The sequence below is a fragment of the Hemicordylus capensis genome, chromosome 5 (genome assembly GCF_027244095.1).
Source record: "Hemicordylus capensis ecotype Gifberg chromosome 5, rHemCap1.1.pri, whole genome shotgun sequence".
NCBI classification, from domain to species: domain Eukaryota; kingdom Metazoa; phylum Chordata; class Lepidosauria; order Squamata; family Cordylidae; genus Hemicordylus; species Hemicordylus capensis.
The window spans coordinates 226126281-226146429 of NC_069661.1; the positions used below are offsets into that span (position 1 = coordinate 226126281).

A 20149-nucleotide genomic window follows, 5' to 3' on the forward strand; every position below is an offset into this window, starting at 1 on the left:
CTACCTTGTTTCTTTTTAGATTGTGAGCCCTTTTGGGATAGAGAGCCATTTCTTTTTTATTTTTTATTTCCTGTGCAAACTGCTCTAAGAACACTTTTGTTGAAAAGCAGTATATAACTATGTTTTATTATTATTAACGCTTATTTTTACCCACCCTGCTTCTTGTCCAGAAGTTGACTAAAGAAGCTGGGATTTTGGTTACCACTTCGCTACAGCTCCTTTTTTTTTTTTTTTTTGGGTCACTGATTTAAAAGCTTTTGCTTGATAAAAACAGGTATGCTCCTTGATAAGAGGTTTGTTATCTAGCATGTAGTCAAAGTTGCTCTACTGCACTTATGCAGATATTAACCCCTCTGTGCTGCTTAATCTGCAACAATTTTCTGTTTACACCAGTTCCCAGGGTAGTGTGCTAGATATTTCCAGTGCTTCATTCAGCCCAAAGGTCAGTCACTATATATACACATCTATAAATATATCTGCAGTAGTAAATACGAAATTAGATCGTACACATAATTAGGTATATTACAGTTTTCTCAGATATTGGTGCTAAAGTTTAGAACCAACAATGGGATGGAGGGTGTGAGAAGTGGTAATCTAGATCTTATTTTTGTACTTGAGTTTTTTCTGTGTGCTCTGTGTTGGGGCATTTACTACTTATATCCCACTCCTCCTCCATGTAGTCAAGTGGTATACATGATTGTGTGTGTGTTCTCACAACAACCTTGTGAGAGAGAAGTTAGGCTAAGAGTTGGGCCCAGAGTCACCCAGTGAGTTTCATGCCTGAATTAGGGTTTGAACTTGGGTCTCCCACTTGGAGGCTGTATAGAGTAGTACAAGATGTCAAAGCACAGCATATAGAGAATTTTTGCAATTGTTTTTGTTTTTTATTAAGTACGTTTGGCTTTGCTGTAGATTTTTTAGTGCCTGGGAAACTTGGACTGATCTTCTGTAATGTAACAATGTTCATGAAGAGTCTAACTTCTGGAAGCTAAGCTGATAGCATTAAAGGGACTGTGTGCCACTGAAGGAAATAAATGCAGAGATGAGGAAGACTGAATTTCTTGTGTGCTCTCTTCTTTTGCATCTCCCACTCATAAGAGGAAGGTTGAACAGATTTTAGGAGGGCATCTCAGCATGCGTGAATGAATGTGCTCTTTGTAGAATAGAGTGAGAAGAGAGAGGACCTAGAATAAACTTGGCTTCCACTTCTATAATACAGCATACTTTACAATATAGTTTGAACTAAGCTTTAGGGGAGGCTTTTTTTGGTCTATTTCTTTTGCTTGTAGAATTGTGAGAACACTATACTGAGCTCATGTTATGAGTAGATGTTAGTTTTAATTGTGGTTCTTTATTAAAGCCCGTGTGAGGTTGATACTTTCAGCTGGAGACTCTAACCTGGCAGCTGAAATATGATACTGATTAAGGCAACCATTTGGATAAGATTCTAAACACCTCATCTGAAAATTGGGAAAGGAAAGCACTGAAAGCTTCAGTTCTTTAACAGAAGCTTCTTTAGCAAACATAACAAAACTAGTCCCACTGACTGTGAACTCTGGTAGTGGTATCTTGAAAAAAGTGTTCAAGAGATACTGCTCTTGTGTTTAAAATAAAACAAATTCTGTGTTCAGAATAATTGGTGTGCTTTATTTTTAGATAAACATGAACAACCTTATGTTTTCTGTATACATCAAGGTTTTAATATAATATAGATTTTGAGGCAGGGTGAGAGTGGCGTGTTGTGGGTTTGGGTAGGTAAGGAATGGCAGCAGATTGGTAGAAAAAGGAACAGGTAGATGAGTAGAGAACAGCAGCTGTGTTGTCACTGAGATATTCTTATGGTGCTTGCTTGATAAGTGCCTTATCAAGGCACTTATAAGTGTAACCTCCCTATGCCCTAGGATCTGTGGGCATCCCAACTTCTACCCCATACTTCTGCGCTTACGAGAGTGACTTCAGTGGAAGGTTCATCCCTGCACTTGCAGTGTAAAGGAGAAGCCTATAACTTTATATTGGGGGCAGTTTCTGCATAGAAACTTCAGGACTATATAGGCCAAAACTCTTTAGGGATTGAGGGTCAGGGAGACTAAGATCATAAAGACTTCATTATTGAGTGCTACATCATGCAAAATCCACAGCAGACCAGAACTTTTGCTACTTGTGTTCCACTCCCTGAAACCAGCACAATAAATTTGCCCAAAATTATGATGTGACTTTCCAGATAATACAGCAAATAAGCAAGTGAGAGGGGTGGTTTCTGCCATCCTTGCTATAGCCAGTTTTCATGGTATATGATGCACAGATCTCTAGCTGGACTTGAGCACAATCATATTTATTTATTTATTTATTTGATTTATATACTGCCCTTCCAAAAATGTCTGAGGGTGGTTTACATCAAAACAAACACAGGTAATAGGTAATTATTTGCAAAAAGTGCCATTTATTTGGGTCTTAGAAAAAATGTCCCAGGTATAGTGCTCTGTTCATTAGTTTTTTGTCTGTACTTTTCTTTGTTTATAGTGTGATTTTTTGTTTTGTGGTGTTTGGGGATGTATTCTAGATGTAAAGTAGGGTCTAAATCTCTAGATAAATAAATACAATAGTAGATAAAAGTCATCAGTTGTGGACTAGTATTCAAAGTATAAATGGATTTATCTGGATTAGACCTTTTTTTTAAAAACAACATGACTTCATTGTATTGCATGCTAAAGTCATTCTTTTATTCATATCCTGCCAGTATCCTGCAGAAATCCGGAAATATGACTATGATCCCCGTTTTGCAATAAGAGGGCTTCATTATGATGTACATCGGGTAGGTATAAATGGATTTTATTTGGAATATTTAAGTTTCCCTGATGCTTGATCTTGTATGGTCAGGAAATCAAGTTCTGTTTCTTTGTCTATTATCTGTAAGCAGCATGAAATCATTGTAAGATGTCTTTAAAGCATTTTTGTCATCTAATTTGGAAGAGGACACTTATTATTTATCCGAGAATAGCTTTCTAACAGCTTTGCAGACTTGATAGCATTTTGATAATAATGTGCCTGGTGTTGGTAATTTACACATTTAATTTGTGTGTAATGAGCATGCATACTAGATGTCTAATCACAGCTGTTTGTTAGCCATCTTGTCCTTCTGCAATAAGAAGCAACCTACAGAACTTAATTCGCTGGATTTATCTGTTGTGGTGGGATCAAATGGCTGAATGCTCTCCAATGTCAAAAGCCCATAAGAACTTACGAAGCTGCCTTAAACCAAGTCAGACCATTGGTTTTGTCTAGTGCAGTTTTGTCTACATTGACTGGCAGTGGCTTTCCAAGGTTTCAGGCAGAATTCTCTTCCAGCCCTACCTGGAGATGCCAGAGGACCACCTACATACAAAGCAGATGCTCCACCACTGAGCTATGACCCCATCCTCTGAGGGGAATATCTTACAGTGCTGGCCAGGGAATATCTTACAGTGCATTTGGATGTCCACCATCCAAATGCAAACTAAGTTATTCCCTGCTTAGCAAAGGAGACAATTCATGCTCACTACCACAAGATCAGCTCTCCTTTACTTGAAAGCCCTGCTGGATCAGACCAGGGGTCCATCCTGTCTTCATCAGAGGCAAGCCAAATGTTGCTTTCATGCTCTGTTTCTTAGAATCCCATAAACAATCTTCCCTCATAGTTCCTACTCCAGCAGTTGGTATTCTGAACATGGGGGTTCCATTTAGCTCTCTTGACTTATAGCTGTTGACAGATGTGCCTTTTATGAATTGGCCTAATTTACTTTTAGAACTGTTGACCATTAACCCAATTTTGTGGCAGCAAATTCCATAAGTTATGTGTGTTTTGTGAAATACATAGGAAACTGCCAAATGAGTACGATCTCTGTCCCTCTAGCTCCGTACTGTCTACACTGACTGGCAGAGGCTCTCCAAGGTTTCAGGCAGGAGTCTCTCACTGTCCTGCCTAGAGATGCCAGGGAATGAACCTGGGACCTTCTGCAGGCAAGCAGATGCTCCAACACTGAGCTATGACCCCACCCTCCAAGTGGAATATCTTGCAGCAGACAGTGCCTACAGCAGTCAACAGACAGTCACTCATCCAAATGCAAAACCAGGGTGGTCTCTGCTCAGCAAAGGGAACTTCATGCCTGTTACTGCAAAACCACCTCTTTGAACTTACTGGCACTTGTTTCCCCTCGCTGCTTTCCCCTAACTCAACTTTCTCCATACCATACATAGTTGTATAAACCACATCATGCTGCCTTGCCCTTGCTCATATTTTCCTCTAAGTTAAGAATTCCCAAATGCTTTAACCTTTCCTCATAAAGAAGCTTCAACCCCTTTGTTTTGGATGCCTCTGTCTGCACTTCAGATGGGGTGGCCAGAACTGTACATACTATTTCAAATACAGCCACTCTTTAGATTTTATATAAAGGCGTTATGATACTGGCTTTCTTATCTACGGCTCTTCTTCTAATCCCTTGTTTGGAACTTGTTTTCACTACAGCTGCAGACTGAGTTGACAGAGCTATCCATCACAACTCCCACATCTTTCCTGATTAGTTGCTGCCAGTTCAGATCCTATGCTAATTCTTTGCCCGTGGAAACTAGCCTGTCAAAATCACTTTTCATTAAAGTTCCCGCTACTTCAGCCTCATTGATCAAATTTTATCAAGGCACTTATCGTGTCAAGCATAGCCAATTCCCCTTATTCTTTCCTCTACTTTCAGAAAGAGGGAGTTGTTGGCAAGGCATGTCAGGAATTCAGTACTGAGCAGAGTTTGCCTTTCAGTAGCGATCAAGGTAGTTGGAAGATGCTTTTTGCTGCTTGGAAACATCTGTAACTTGTTTCAAGAAAGCATTATTTATTTATATTTACATGTTACGTTTACATGTCAGAGGAGCCCTGAACAGTGTACATGGTGGTTTATCCTCACAACAACCCTGTGAGGGTAGGTTAGTCTGAGAGATAAGTGACTAGCCCAGAGTCACCCATTGAGTTCCATGGCTGAGTATGGATTTGAACTCTGGTCTCCCTGGTCCTAGTCAAACACTCTAACCACTACACCATGCTGACTCTCTCATTTCCCATCTCTCTCATTCACATTCTCTCCTTAGTATGGCAGTCTGTAGCTGACACCCTGACTAATGAAGGATGTTACTGTTACTAAGTCTGAAGCTTGTGTTCTAGGCTAGTGTTGCATTACCTCAAGAATGTTTGTGCAACTCTTGCACATCTCATTTGTGTTAAAGGGAACTGTTGTACAAATCCCTGTTTTTAGCACAGTGATGTAACCTCCTTGTGCTAGCACAACTTTGCTCGTTTCACAAGAGCTTCATTAGTCAGGCTGTTGGCCTATCTTCTTTAGTAGTTTTTAAACATTTGTACTTATCTCTGGGCTTTTGTCACCATTCCCCACAGCATTTAGTTTTAAAGCCCTCTTGATCAGGTCCTATTATCTTGCTCTTACGTTTAGAATCTTTAGTTAGAGATGCTAATTTTACAGAGATTCTTCATTTAATATTATGATAATGGACAGTTGTTTGAAACTTCATCAGAATTGCTTTGTGAAGAATATAATGTGTTTTGCCTTTGTTTTTATTATATTAAGGCATTATTGATGAAGATTGATGCTTTTCATTATATTCAGTTGGGAACGGTGTACCGGTGAGTCTAACTTGTTTAGTTTACACCAGATCTTTTGCTGTGAATTAGCAAGGGTCTCTGGGAACATTCAAGATTCATGATAGCAGCAATGGAATGGGCCTCTGTATTGTATAGTCTTCACTGGGAAGATGTTTGCAACAATAGTGATTTTACTTGCTGAACTAGTCAATCTGTTCTTTAGCTTGTGTGGTAAGAGGAGAGTTGGCTGGCCACATGGCACTGACTAATGTTCTTGTTTCCAGCTGCTATGTTGTACTGGAAGCCTGCTAAAAATACCTTGCTGCTTGCAGTTGAAATTATAAAGAGTGAAATGGGTGCTAACTTCTACATTTCTTTTAGTATGGTACTTGCAATTGTAGACTTGCCTGTCACATTAGTGGTCATTGAAATTTACAATTTCATCAAACATTAGTATGACAGGGACTCCTACAAATATGTTAAGTATGGTGTTAAGTCTGTAAGTAGTCTTAATAGTTGCTTTCTCAGTTTAAAAATGTTTACAGATACTAAGGATTTAATTACATCTACACCTATCTAGGAAAGTGAATCTTTTTATCTGCATTTTTATCAGGATGGAAAGGTTGTTGGCTGTCTTAGTTGGCCCTTTTAGTGGTCTGTTCTGGAATTTTAAATATTCCTTGATCCTTTATGTTTAGTTAAAAGGTGTGTAAGTAGTGTCCTATACTTTAGAGCTTCCTTTTGTATAAGGTATTTAAAAATGCATATTAAGTAGGCTTCTTTTGGAGTCTCATCTGACAAAGTGTTCAGTGCATGAAAGCAACAAAACTGATATATAATCAAGAGGGAAAACCTCTCTTGCTTCACACGTTACATTCACCTTGAGAATCATGGTTATAACCAACTTTGTCCTAATTTTGTCCTCGACTCAACCCTTCAGTGGAGCTTGGTTGCATGGACAGATTCTCTTGCCTCAAACTTTCTCATGGTATCACCACCGCTACTATGCATAAGGGACAATTTGACCCTTCCCCTGAAACTGAAACATTAGCTAAAAAAGGAAGAGCCAACAAATGACAGAACAACCCCTGCTATACCATGAGCCATTGGCAGACCCCTTTTGTGTGTCTTTTCTGCTCCTGGCTTGCAATATGGCAGCATCTAATAATGACTTCTAGCAGGGGCGTAACAAGGCTGGAGTGGGCCCAGAGACAAAATTTTAAAATGGGCCCCTCGCTGATACAAACACACATACTTCACAATATATAGTCATGTGACTTGCCTCTGGGGGGCCCCTCGAGGCATGGGGGCCCCCAGGCAGCCTAATAGTAGTTACGCCCCTGACTTCTAGTCACCTTAAGTGGTGCAGTGAGGAAATGCTTGACTAACAAGCAGAAGGTTGCCAGTTTGAATCCTCGCTGGTACTATATCGGGCAGCAGTGATATAGGGAGATGTTGAAAGGCATCATCTCATACTATGCAGGAGGAGGCAATGGTAAATCCCTCCTGTATTCTACCAAAGAAAACCACAGGGCTCTGTGGGCGCCAGGAGTCTAAATCGATTTGATGGCACACTTTACGTTTAATAATGACTTCTAGTGTGTGGTGTTAAATCTTTAAAGTCATTGAGGCTGAACTTCATTAAGACTCCAAATCTGCTATAATCTGGTCTTAAATACTATTCATCTCTGTGTTATTAAATACTGTTTTGAAAGGGCAAGGGAATTGCTTTCTGTTGAGAAGCTTGATGCTTAACTTAGTCTTCAATAATAGAAGCTGGCTAATTTTGAATAAAGCAATGAGCTTAGAAGCCACAATCTGTTCTCCGAGTGTCATTATGGTACAACTTGGCTTCTTTTGTTGATTTATTAAAACCTTTGGTCTGCCTCAGTTGGCAGTTCATGGTGTTCCTTGTAGAATCTATCTGGGATTATTTCAAATAATAGCAGAAGTATTCTAAATAGTTGTGTCTCGTCCGTTGGTTATATAAGACTAGTGAACCTGAGAGTTTGATGTGTACAATCTCCATATTGCCAGGTTTGAACTGTGTAGTGATCAGCCACCCCTCCTCTTAAAGAGTTAACAGGGAGTGAACCCTTGTCTTGACTGACACGCTGATGAACTCTAGGGCAGCCAATCAATATACCAGGTGGGTGGGACCTAGAGAGCGGTTGCAGGGAATTCTGGGAACAAGGAGGGGAGAGGACTCATGTGGCCATGGAGGATGGCTGCAGGAGGATGACTGCAGCTTTTGGAAGATAAAATTGCAGGGGCTTTAATCTCAACCAGTGTTTGGTGACTTCAAGGAAAAAGGAAGCCTGGGCTTTGGCTTTGGAAAGTTTAGTCTAGGGAAAAGGTTTGTTTAGTCTGACTTTGCATTAGAATTTCTGTTTCTTTCATGTGTGCTTTGTATATCCCTAATACTGTTCTAGTATTGATTACTTGCAACATAATTAAAATAAGAAACGCTAACCTATTACCATTCTACCTAGGGCATTGTAAAAGACTGAATAAACACATAAACGTGCATTAAGAAAACCTATTTTTGTAATCCTACTAAGATGCTTAACTATCTAAGAAAGCTAGAAGCCTCAGACGGAAGCAATCTACAGTAATTGAATAAAATTGTGTGTTTTTTAGTTCTTTTCTTTTTACAAGCATCTCTGAGTTGGTTTTTAACTCGGGGGTGGTGGTGCTGAAGGGAGACTTTCTCTGGTGCAAAACGCTTCTCAAGGAGAGCTTGGCCAAATTAACAATTTAATTCCAAGTGCCAGCAGGCCAGGGAGGACAATTAAACACTTGTTTGTTAGCAAGGAGGAAAAGGCGAGTGGGGATCTTGTATCACTCTAATTCCCATTCAGAGTAGCCTGTGGGAGAGATCTTGTGGCAGCCTTTTGAACCTACCGATATTACAGAAAAGTTTTAGGAGAAGCCTAGTCATGCAGCTCAGCAGGGATGATTAAGCATTTCTTTCCCTCGCGTGAGCTTGCACTGAGACAGCGGCTGTAATCCTCTACAAACTGCCTGAAAGATTTTGCTTGGTGTTGGCGCTGAAACTGCTATTGTTGTTGCCAGAGGGCTGAGTGTCGTCCCAGATGAAGAAGTCATTGCCATGTATGATGGGTCCCATGTACCCTTGGAGCAAATGAGCGACTTCTATGGAAAGGTAATTTTCAAGTCACTATATGTTTATATGAAGTAAATTTTCTATATGAGAACATTAAGTAGATTTGTTCTTTTATCTTGCTATCTGTATTTTTAAAATGTGTACCTATCCTGCCAGAGACTCTGACTTGTAGTCTAAGGCCTCATAATCCAGCTCACTCAGGGCACAAAGAAATAAAAGAATGGAAACATATTGAAAGGAGAGGCTAGCTGCTTTTTGGGCCCCATCCTCTTTTCACAAGACTGAAGGCCTAGCAGTTTCATTTATTTGGGAAACTTATACCCCATACTCAACAATGCACTCAGAATATCTAGCAATAAGAAACACTAAACAGCAGGGGGGTAAAACTATCTGGTCGTCACAGGGATGAAATGGGAGAAAAAGAAGAAAATCAAATTCAACTGATGTTCCTTCTGTCTGAAGCTGATGATGCTTTTAAGAAGTTGTTTTTCCAAAAATTGAAGCAGTGCAGAGATCAAAATAGACTTTAAAAACCCTCTCAAAATTGCATACAAATGAACCCTGAAATGTCTCATGATGAATTTGCTGCATTTTAAATGTGATGGTGTGCACCATAACAATTTGGAGTTCAAATGAATACCAGTACAAAATTGAAGATGAGTTAGTATAGCTCCTGTGTGTTAAAGGTGTCGTCATTCACAAAACCAAGGTGAATAATCCTGTGGCCTATATTGCACGACCTTTCTTTACACTCTTTTCTGACTTAAGTCCATAAAGAGTGGTTCAGTGAGGCAAGAATGAAAGCTAATGGATAGAGATGCATATTCTGAGTGGCCCAGAAATTCAAGCATGGTCTTATGCTTCAGGGTGCTTGAAGTCCATTTTGTATAAACATACTGAACTCTCATGCTCATGAGTATCTGGACTTCATATGTGTAGGGTTTTTGTCATCTTCTTTCCTAATGCCAGTTGCTGATCAAAATATTGCTTGTATGTGTCTGTGGATTGATTTCACCCTCAGTGTGAAAATTCCCTTTGATTTTGTATTCTTCTAGATATAACATTATGAAACTGATATTGTTTGGACAAAACATGCTTCTGAAAATATTATCCTATTCCTGAATTGATTTTCTGGTTTTTAACAAGTAGATGCTGTGTTCACAAGAGATGCTGAAACACACACTTTTGCATATAACACAGACATTTTATAACATCTGAACAATGTTCATAAGTGACTTATTCCAAATTAAAAGGCATTCTTGGCATCACTTGTGAAGATGTCTTTCCGTCCCCTTTTCTTGTTGTTAATGGGCTTAAAGTGAATAGTACATAATGAAAACTTCCCAAACTCTCTTATGGCATTTGTTCTTGAGACTCCTATCCTTGTTTGCAGAGTTCACAAGGCAACACCATGAAGCAATTCATGGATATCTTCTCCTTGCCTGAGATGACACTCCTGTCTTGTGTGAATGAGTATTTCCTGAAAAATAATATAGACTATGAACCTGTTCATCTCTACAAAGATGTGAAGGTACTGAGCCTCATTTGTTCATCATTCATGAAGCTTTTTGCTGCTCTTGTAGAATATCAAGTTATTTTCTCTTATTGCTGATTGTATTTAGACACGCAGATTTCCTTGTTGCTTAATGCCTCATTGTTGAATTTCCATTAGTAGTGAAAAAGGAAATTGACTGCAACAAGGATGGTGGTAAAGAGTGTGTAAAATGTTAAGACCTGGAAAACATTTTACAACTGTTCTAGAAACTGGGTTCAATATGTTTGAACAACAGAGGCAAAATGGGACATGTCTTGTTACAGTTCAAAAAATCTGGGTTACTAAAAATATGTAATGCCTCTCAGCAAATCAAGTTCTTTGACATGGTCACTATCTTTTACACAAATGGGCTTTGCGCATGCACAGAGACCACATCAGGAACCTTCCAAGCTTCTTCACTCCTGTTTTGGCAGGAACCCAGCGACAGCTGCTATATGCAGCAAGACCTTTCCTCATCCCCTCAGTTTTTCATTATCCGCACTTCAGTCGGCCTCGCTGGGCACTTCTGAGATTTTCTTGCAAGTATTTTTTTTTTTAAAGAGTTAATAGATAATCCTTATTTTATCTATTTCTTCCTCCTTTTTTCTTTGAGTTTTTTTTCGGGTAGTTGCTGCTGTACCTTTTTGCATTATAAATTCCACCCAGCCTGATCTCCCACTTCCAGCCAGGAAGAGAGAATATATGTGGTGTTTGTGTCATATGGAGAACAAGTGTGTGTGCTGTGGGGCCAAATTCCTACAGCAAGTGTTTGTTCTGCCTTGGTGAATTGCACGTAGTGGAGACTAATCAAGCCAGAAAGAACAAAACTTTTTGCCTGCATTCAGTCTTGTGGGAGCAGGTTTGTGCTTCATGCAGAACGTGGTGGCCACTGGCGATAAAAACATGTATGTGGAGATCTTCTTGGCTGGCATACAGTCTGGCATCAATTAAGGCGACACTGCTCTTGCCTATTTTGCCATCGGTACCAACTGCACCAGTACCAAAAGAGGTCTCAGACCCTATACCGAGTACTCCCTCGGTGTCCTTAGCTACCCTGCCCTTGATGTCAGTCCAATCAATCAATCAATCAATCTTTATTACAGTCATAGACCAGCATAAAAGTATAAGGGGTGATTACATATTACATATTAAAAGTAAAAGTAAATATTAAAAGCCTAGGGGTGCACAGTACAAGCATATAATGAAAGACTATGATAAAAGACTATAAAAATCAGAAGAAGAATTTAAAATAAAACTATGGCTGTTTAAGGCAAAGCAAGACCGCAAACTAAATGACCCTTAATGACCGAGATCTAAGAATTGCAGTTAACAGTAGTTAATAATGGTAAAAAATGAGTACAAATATTTGTAAAAGGCATCATTAAAATATCATTTAAAAAGGCATAAAAGAGAGAAGCAAGAATGCATTAAAAAGTTATATGCAAAACGTGGAGGCATATAAAACAATAGAAGGGCAACTATAGACATCATAAGAGTTTTATCTATTTAGTGCAAGGTAAAAAGTCAAGACGCTGTGGGACTATAGAACTGTAGGAACTCTGGGCTGCCATGAAGTGCTCTGAGGCAGCAGGCAAACCCCTTGATGTCTAAAGTATTGAGACTGACAACTAAATCTTCGGTTTGGGCAACCTGGACACTGTACCAGTAGTGCCCGTAAAGATAAAGGAGTTACAGCAACAACCACCCTTACCAGCAAGCCAACACCTGCCATACATTCCTAAGAGGAAACAGGCGCCAAACTTGGAGACCATCCCAGCAAAACTGAAACAGAAGATCAAGGCTGGATACAAATTTGCCCACACAGCTCCATCAGTTCCAAAGAGAAACAACTCGGACCCAAACAAATTGGAGCCCATCCTGAAGGATAGCTCACCACCAGCATCAATAAATACACTGGATGTTGGAAACTCACTGGGCTACAGACCTACTCGGCCGCATTCTCTGGACCAAGGAGACAGGAAGACCCGTTCTTGGACGCAAGTGATCACTATATTCCCCAAGGATCAGGATCTCAGGTTGCTGCCACCAACAAGACCAAAGTCCATACTGAGATTGGAGCCAAAGGACCATTGCATATCTCCTGATAGACATAGGGCTCGAGATTGGGATAGATATGCCTACGCTTATGCCTATCCTTTTAGCCAATACTGCTAAAATGAGTGCAGAAGGGAACACTGTCCAATAGACTCCCTCTATTCTGAGGACCATGTAGATGGACCAAATCAGAGTGAGACTTCCATACTTATGACCGCTACAGGAGCAGTATTTATGCCTGCAGAGTTACTGCATGGCACTTCACCAAGGAGAGTATCTGTACCAAGGAGGCTCCTATACAAACTTGGAACCTCATTCCTATGAAAGGAACCAGACAAGTCACTATGATGGACTGCATTGGCCCCACTCTGGGTCTCGATCTCATTCTTTGGAAAGTAAAGCCAGCCCACGCCAAAACAGGTGCAGAGAACCTACGCTATCCTCAAAGAACTGCCCTTGAAACTGTCACAGCTTGCCAAAAAGACTGCTCCCTCAAGACCTCTTTGCCTTTCCTTGCCCTTGAACAGAAACTGTGGCATTGTTTGTTCTCTGCTGTGGCAAAAGCATCTGATGTTGGAGTTTCCCACCATTGGATGACTTCTTGTACTGCCATTTCATCCAGTTGTGGAAGGTCGTGGATGACCTGCTAACCGCATCCACTCGAAGATCTGCAGGTCTAAGATTGGATGTTGAAGAACAATAGGTTGCTTACCTGTAACTTGGGTGGTTCTAGTGATCGTCTGTCCTTTTTACATGCCCTCCCATCCTTGCTGCAGGGGTCTCCTAAAAGCAGACTCTGGGACTGAGGGGATGAGGAGAATCGCAGCTACGCATAGCGGTTGGGGGTGGGGTTCCTGCCAAAACAGGAGTGAAGAAGCACGGAAGGTTTCTGACATGGTCTCCATGCATGCGTGAACCCCATTTGTGTAAAAGATGACCACTAGAAGAACCAAAGTTACAGGTAAGCAACCTGTTGTTTCTAGCCACTACAGCTGCACAGATGGGCTTGAAAATATCAAGGCAACACGCAGTGAAATCTCAAGAGGGTAAAGTGAGAAGGTGTTGTACTGATTAGGATTTTCATTTTTTAGATTTGATTTAATTTAATTTAATTCTATTTATTTATTTATTTTAATTTTTGATTTTTTGATTTTTTATTTTATTTTATTTTCAATTGTGAGCACTTTGGGGACAGGAGACCATCTTATTTATGTATTTTGCTATGTAAGCCGCTTTGAGAACTTTGGTTGAAGAGCGGTATATAAATAGCCGTAGTAGTAATAGTGCCACCCTTAAATCCTTGAACACTTAGTCCCTAGCAGAAGTGGAATTATGCAAGGCAAATAAATGGATGTGTGTTTTTAAATTTGCATAATTAATACAAGTTGCAGATCTTGGCTGCTTTTGGTTCATAGTGCAGAACTTTTGGGTTCTTAGCACAGAACTGGGCATTTAAAAAAAAATCACTAAACACAGCCCTGCTGATTTGGATGAGCTTGCCTGTCATGCACTCCAGTATTAAACAGAACTTCTCCAGTGACTGAGGTGATTCCCACGATCACTAGAAAGTGGGCTATGGGAGCCTAACCTGCTTTATAGTGATCATTGGGACCACTGGGCTTGCAGGCAAGCCCGGTGGTTCCACGGCAGCCCGCCTACAAACCCCTCCCCTAAAACCAGGTCAATGGAGCAAGTGCTTCATTAACCTGATTTGTTTGATAGTGAGATGCTGTGGCACATAGGAAGCTGCCATATACTAAGTCAAACCATAGGTCCATGTAGCTCAGCATTGTCTACACAGACTGGCAGTGGCTTCTCCAAGACTGTAGGCAGGAGTCTCTCTTATTGAGCCTATCTTGGAGATGCCAGGGGGAAACTGGGAACCTTCTGCTCTTCCCAGAATGGCTCCATCCCTTGAGGGAAATATCTTACAGTGTTCACACATCAAGTCTCCCATTCATATGCAACCAGGGCTGACCCTGCTTAGCTAAGGAGACAATTCATGCTTGCTACAAGACCAGCTGTCCTCCAACAAGCCGCCTGGCCTTGGGGGTTTCCCCAGAAAGCCCTGTGCACTTGCACGGGGTGTTCTTGGACTTCCGGGGGCCAGCTGACCCCTGATTCCCCCAGCCCCTACCGGCTCCATAATGGAGCTACAAGTCTGCTTGTGTGTGGGGAGAGTGGGCTAAGCCCACTCTCCCCACAGAAGCCCTCATGGTACTTCACACCAATCATGTGAAGCGCCTTGATTTCACATCGGAACCTTGTGAAAGTGTCTGTGTGTTTCTGTGTTTGTAGATGTTTGAAGAAATTCCCATCATAGAGCTTTCAGTTCTCATCTGGTATCCTCTTGTTCTTAGAGAGTAATGTTAACTGGCTCTAGTGAAGTAAATGTATGGAACTTATTGAACCGATGGCATACTCTCAGCAGCAAAAAAAAAGGGGGGGTTTTCCACTAATGCTTTGAAGAAACCGCTTAGTGCAGAGGTTCCCAACCTGTGGAACTCCAGATGTTGCTGAACTACAACTCCCATCATTCCCAGCTACAATTTGTTGTGGCTGGGGATGATGGGAGTTGCAGTTGGGCAACATCTGGAGTACCACAGGTTGGGAAACCTGACAGTGAAATTTCATTTTCTTGGTTGGCTGCCTTTCCCGCTACCCCCTTTCTCCTGCAAAGCCCAGAAGTACCCTTCTTCCTCACTGCCTTGTACTGCCGTCCTTCTTGCCATCCAGTCTAGGCATCCCAGCAGTCATCCAGAGTGCTCAGAGAGACCATGCCATTGGTTGTAGATAAATGGTGTCCCATTCTCTAACACTATATTGGTAGTCAAATGAATTTTAATATAGAGAAAAGTTTAGTGTAACTGTATATTAATCTCCCTGCTAGGACTCAATCAGAGATGTCCACATCAAAGGAATAATGTACCGTGCCATTGAAGCAGATATTGGTAAGCATTAGTAAGATTTTTTACCATAAGAACTAATTGTTTTTTGTCGAACATTTGACAATTGTTGTTCATTTTCTAATTATGTGATGGATTCCACAGCCACTGCTATTCTTGCAAGCTAGATCTTGCTGTTTGTCCATGGTAGCTACAGGACCTGCTTCTTTCCTAGATGCAGCTGGTTTAATTTCCACAAGGACTCCTCTGCTGAGCAGCTGCAAGAGTGCAAAAAAGACTGAGTGAATCCACCCTGATTTTGCTGTAGACTAGGGCTCCGCAACTTCAGACCTCCAGCTGATCTTGGACTACAACTTCTGTCCTCCCCATTGGTCAATGACCAATAGCAAGGGGTTATGGGAGCTGTAGTCCAACATCTGCAGGAGGTTTGAATTGTGCAGCCCTGCTAAAGACCCGCTATTTCCCTTGAGGTAGGCATACAGGCAGGAGCTGTGAGCAGCAGTTTTTCCCTTAGTGTGAAAATGTAGCAAATCAAGGTTCTGGTGGATCATCTTGGTTTATTAAAGCCAGGTTTATTAATAATGAAAAATCCATCATTGGGAAGGGGCAATATTTCAGTGGTAGAGTGTGTGTGCTTTGCATGCAGAAGGTCCTTCCCAGGTTCCATCGGTGGCATTTCCAGCTTTAAAAAGGGATTGGGTACCAGGTGATGAAAGAGAAACCTGCCTGAGATCCTAGAAAGCCACAGCCAATGTCTGACTCATAGGTCAATGCCATATACTCATAGCATTCTTCAGATGCTTTTGAAGTCTAGTATCCCAACACTACTTGCTAGTGCCAAGTATCCTAGCACAAATATTTAGACAAAGATATGCTATGCACCTTAAAAAATGTTTCAGAAAGTCAGGATGTCTCGAGAGGCTGGATTTACAGTCTAGTGGAATTATAAACTTTTGGTTTCCAGGAACAACTCTCCTTAAACTTACTTTAATGCAGAACTTCATTTAGAGCCTGGACTTTGCTTTCGAGCCAACTTCATGGGCTAGATCCAACACCAAGCCAAGGATGTTTGTTTATGTATTATTTTTCTACGTAAACCACTTTGACAATTTTGTTGAAAAGTGCTATATAAATATTCTTTGTTGTAGTAGTAGATCAGAGCCTTGGAATTTCAGAAATGCCCCAGAAGCACTCTAAATGGACAGAATGCCTCCTGCATGTGGGCTTCCAAGTTAAAGGGCATCATTTTCAGAAAGGTTTAAGCCCCAGTGGTTTTTTAAAAAAATAAAACATTAGCTGGTGCTTTTAGGAACAGAACTAGAAAGATTAGAGAATTTATGGTCAAGTAAATGCAATGGCTGATATTCCTCATAGTGCACTTACAGCAGAAGGGGTGCTGTGAGGATGCAGAGAGCTTGGAAACTAGTTGTGTTTCTTTCTTCGACAACCCAGTAGCAGCAAATGGGTGGGGGGTGGGGAGTGATTTTCACTGTCCCCCACCCCCAAAAAGGAGTATTCACTTCAAGGAATGTGTCCTTGGGGACTGCATGACACACATTCCTGCAAATGAATAGTTCTTTAGGAGACTATTCTTGTTTTTCCTTTGGTGAAAAAATGGCAGCTGTCCTGTTCTCAATAATACTCTGGAAATTGTTACATCATGATGCTACATGATTTAGCATCATGCCTGGTGCATTCTGGGGGTGGGGGGGAGGTGGTGGCTAGATGGAGCTGGCCACTGCAAAGAGGTTTCATGCTCCCTTTGCTACTGCTGCCTGTAGAGACACAGTGCACGCTGAAAGAGAGATAAAAAGATGACATCTGCTGCATAAGTTGCCAGCCCCCACATCAAAACTTCTCGTCCACCCTCACCCATTTGTTTTGCCCTTCCCTGCTAAATATGATTCACTATCCTCTAATTTCATTGAAACTGCTTCTAAGAGACATTTCAGATCAGCTTTGCTGCAGAGCACCACTACAGCTAAGGGCTTTTCAGCAGTGCTGCCTACAATAAGCATCTTGTCTAAACTGGCTCTTGGTAACATTTGGAGAAGTAGACCTATGGCAGAGCTGCATAACTTCAGTTCTGGTTGGGCTACAACTCCCAACACCCCCAGTGGCCAATAGTAAGGGATTATGGGAGGTTTAGTCCAACATCTGCAGGAGGACCATAGTTGGGCAACCCTGACCTATGGGTACCGACTTCTCAACCAGGGGTGGAGCCACCATTGGGTTCAAAGAACCCAGGCCGTGCCCAATCAGGGGCCGTGTCTTGCGGCCCCGACACGCCCCCCGTGTCTGACATCAGATGTGGGGGTGCTAGTTTAGCTTCCCGAGCGGGGGCCGCGTGGCCCCTTCGGGAGCTAAACTCCAACTCCCGAATGGAGCCTCAAGGCTCCATTCGGGAGCCAGACCACGCCCCCGCGTCTGATGTCAGGTGCAGGGGGCGTGGCTAGCCCCGCATCTGACATCAGATGCAGGGGGCGGGGTCACACACAGGCTGCCAGAGGTCCCGCTCCGCTCCTGTTCTCAACATAAATGTTTCTGCACTGAGTTACCAAGACTGCTTTGGTGCTGATACACCTGGGGCACCTTTGCTGCTGATGTCCTGGGGCACCAGGACAATGTCTTGGGATTGCAAATTGTCCTGTATGTATTAACAAATATAGCAGATCAATGTTCTGAAGTTGCGTAACTTGGTTTTCTCCTGCTTCCCTTCTAGAAAAATATATTTGTTATGCTGAGCAGACACGAGCTGTGTTGGCAAAGCTGGCAGATCATGGCAAGAAGATGTTCCTCATCACAAACAGTCCTAGCAGCTTTGTGTAGGTGGCTTGCTTTGTACATACTCAAAATAGGGTTCATCCAGATGACTGCCAGTTGTCACTTGCAAAAAGGCAGGCTAGTTAGACTTCTACTACTAACAGTTCTGCTTTTTGCAGGGACAGAGGCATGAGGTTCATAGTCGGGAAAGACTGGAGGGATCTCTTTGACGTTGTCATCGTCCAGGCTGACAAGCCCAACTTCTTCAATGATAAGAGGAGGTGAGAGCCTTCCCCTAAAATATGGGCAGTTGACTTGAGGCATGCATGCCTGAGTCACACAGGCCAGGGGGTTTGTGGCACACATCACGGCACTGGGGCAGGAGGACCTTTTTGAGTCTGGCTGTGGTATAGAATCCTAACTTCTGGGCTGCCAGCCTCTCCTCAAATATAGTATTACTGCCTGACCCCCACCTTGGTAGGCTAGAAACCAAATTACAGCAATGCATGAGAAAGAGGAATATGTAGAATACATGCTAGCCTTGTAATTTGGGCTTCTGGCATGCTTCTATTTTCAATGAAAAAGAACACCACATTGCTAAGGCAGTGGTTCTCAAACTTTGGTCCCCAAATGCTGGAGTGGGGAGCCAGTCTTGTGGTCATTGAGCAGGAATTGTTTCCTTTGCTAAGCAGGGTTTGCCTTCATTTGAATTTGGATGGGTGACTACATGTGAGCACTGCCTGCTGTAGAAGACGCATTATTTACGATCAGTGATTAGATACACAAAAGCCCAAACACCCCCCGGTAGCATTATACAATACAATGGATCAAATTAAATATAATCTCTCGTATACAAGATCAAATTAAATCTCATTGGAAATCGTGTCTTGCCTAGTTTTGTAATGGCTGCCAAGCAAAAATTAGCTACCTTTCAGGTAGTGTCTACACAATTATCAGAGTGGAGAAGCAGTATATAGTAAGATTCGTCCCTACCTGGCCTATTCATTGACAGTGGTGTAATCAACCTGGCATGTAAGTCTTTATAAAAGAATGTGTTGTATTGTCTCAGGGGATCCTTCACCACAGAGACAGGTCCTGTTTGCTTGAGGCTTTTTATTATACCTTCCATACAGTACTTCCGAGGGGAGCACATCCTATCTGGCTCTAAAGTCTTTATAAAGACTTTGGAACGTGTTCCCTGCTGAAATAAGAGCATCTCCTTCTCTGTTTTTAGGAGGACCTTGAAGACGTACCCATTTTCCCAGGCTTTTAACTGAAATCTAATTTTTAAATTTTAATGTGTTTTTATCATAATTTTTCATTTTTTATGAATTTTAATGTTTATATTTTGTGTTATGTTTTTAATTCTGTACACTGCCTAGAGATTGTATATTAGGCAGTATATAAATTCAATCAGTAATAAAGAATGCTTTATGCAACTTAGAGAAAGTAAATGCCAATAGATATTTCTTTGGGGAATGGCTGATACTTATATAATACACTCAGTTGAAATTGGAGATCATACTGAGATCATTTTGGTGTTGCCCATCCTTGATTCTCTCCACAAGTACCCTCTTAGCTTGGGCTAGACCTAAGGACAAAACATACTCTGGGGAACTGTCTGCTGTAAGCGATGGCAGTGGGGCTGTAGTTGGATGGAAGGTCACCTGCTTTGCATGCAGAAGGTCCAAGGTTCACTTTTTGGCATCTCCAGCTAGGGCTGGGAGAGACTTCTGCCTGCAACCTTGGAGAGCCACTGTCAGTCAGCTTAGGTAATACTGAGCTGGATGAACCAAGGGTCTGATTCACTATAAGACAGCTTCCTATTTTCCTCTTGATGTTAGACTATAGCCCCCACCATCTAGTCCAGTGTTTCTCAGAGTTGTGGACTGGTACATTCTTCGTGTGCAGTTTACTGGACCAGCAGTTAGTAAAGGGGTCACCCCCAGGTACCCCCACAAAAAACAATTTCAGGCCAGCAGGGGCCCACCTCCTCCAGAGCTCAGTTCCAGACAGCCCTCACTCCTGGATAATGTTCATTTCGAGGAAGCAAAATGAACATTATCCAGCAGTGAGGGCTGCCTGCCTAGAAGTGAGCTCCAGAGATCTCCTGGTGGGGTGTGTGTGTGTGTGATTTTTATTCC

General features: G+C 41.8%; 1 protein-coding gene across 7 annotated transcripts in view; it reads left to right on the forward strand.

Moving 5' to 3' along the window:
• NT5DC3 (5'-nucleotidase domain containing 3) overlaps positions 1-20149 on the forward strand; it is a 72599-nt gene that overhangs the window by 32310 nt on the left and 20140 nt on the right. For all 7 annotated transcript variants that reach the window (XM_053258350.1, XM_053258344.1, XM_053258345.1 and 4 more), the window contains exons 3-9: positions 2738-2812; positions 5607-5662; positions 8696-8786; positions 10141-10278; positions 15227-15287; positions 17965-18067; positions 18185-18286. In XM_053258350.1, coding sequence (XP_053114325.1) covers positions 2738-2812; positions 5607-5662; positions 8696-8786; positions 10141-10278; positions 15227-15287; positions 17965-18067; positions 18185-18286 — 626 coding nt within the window. The remainder of the gene's footprint in view (positions 1-2737; positions 2813-5606; positions 5663-8695; positions 8787-10140; positions 10279-15226; positions 15288-17964; positions 18068-18184; positions 18287-20149) is intronic.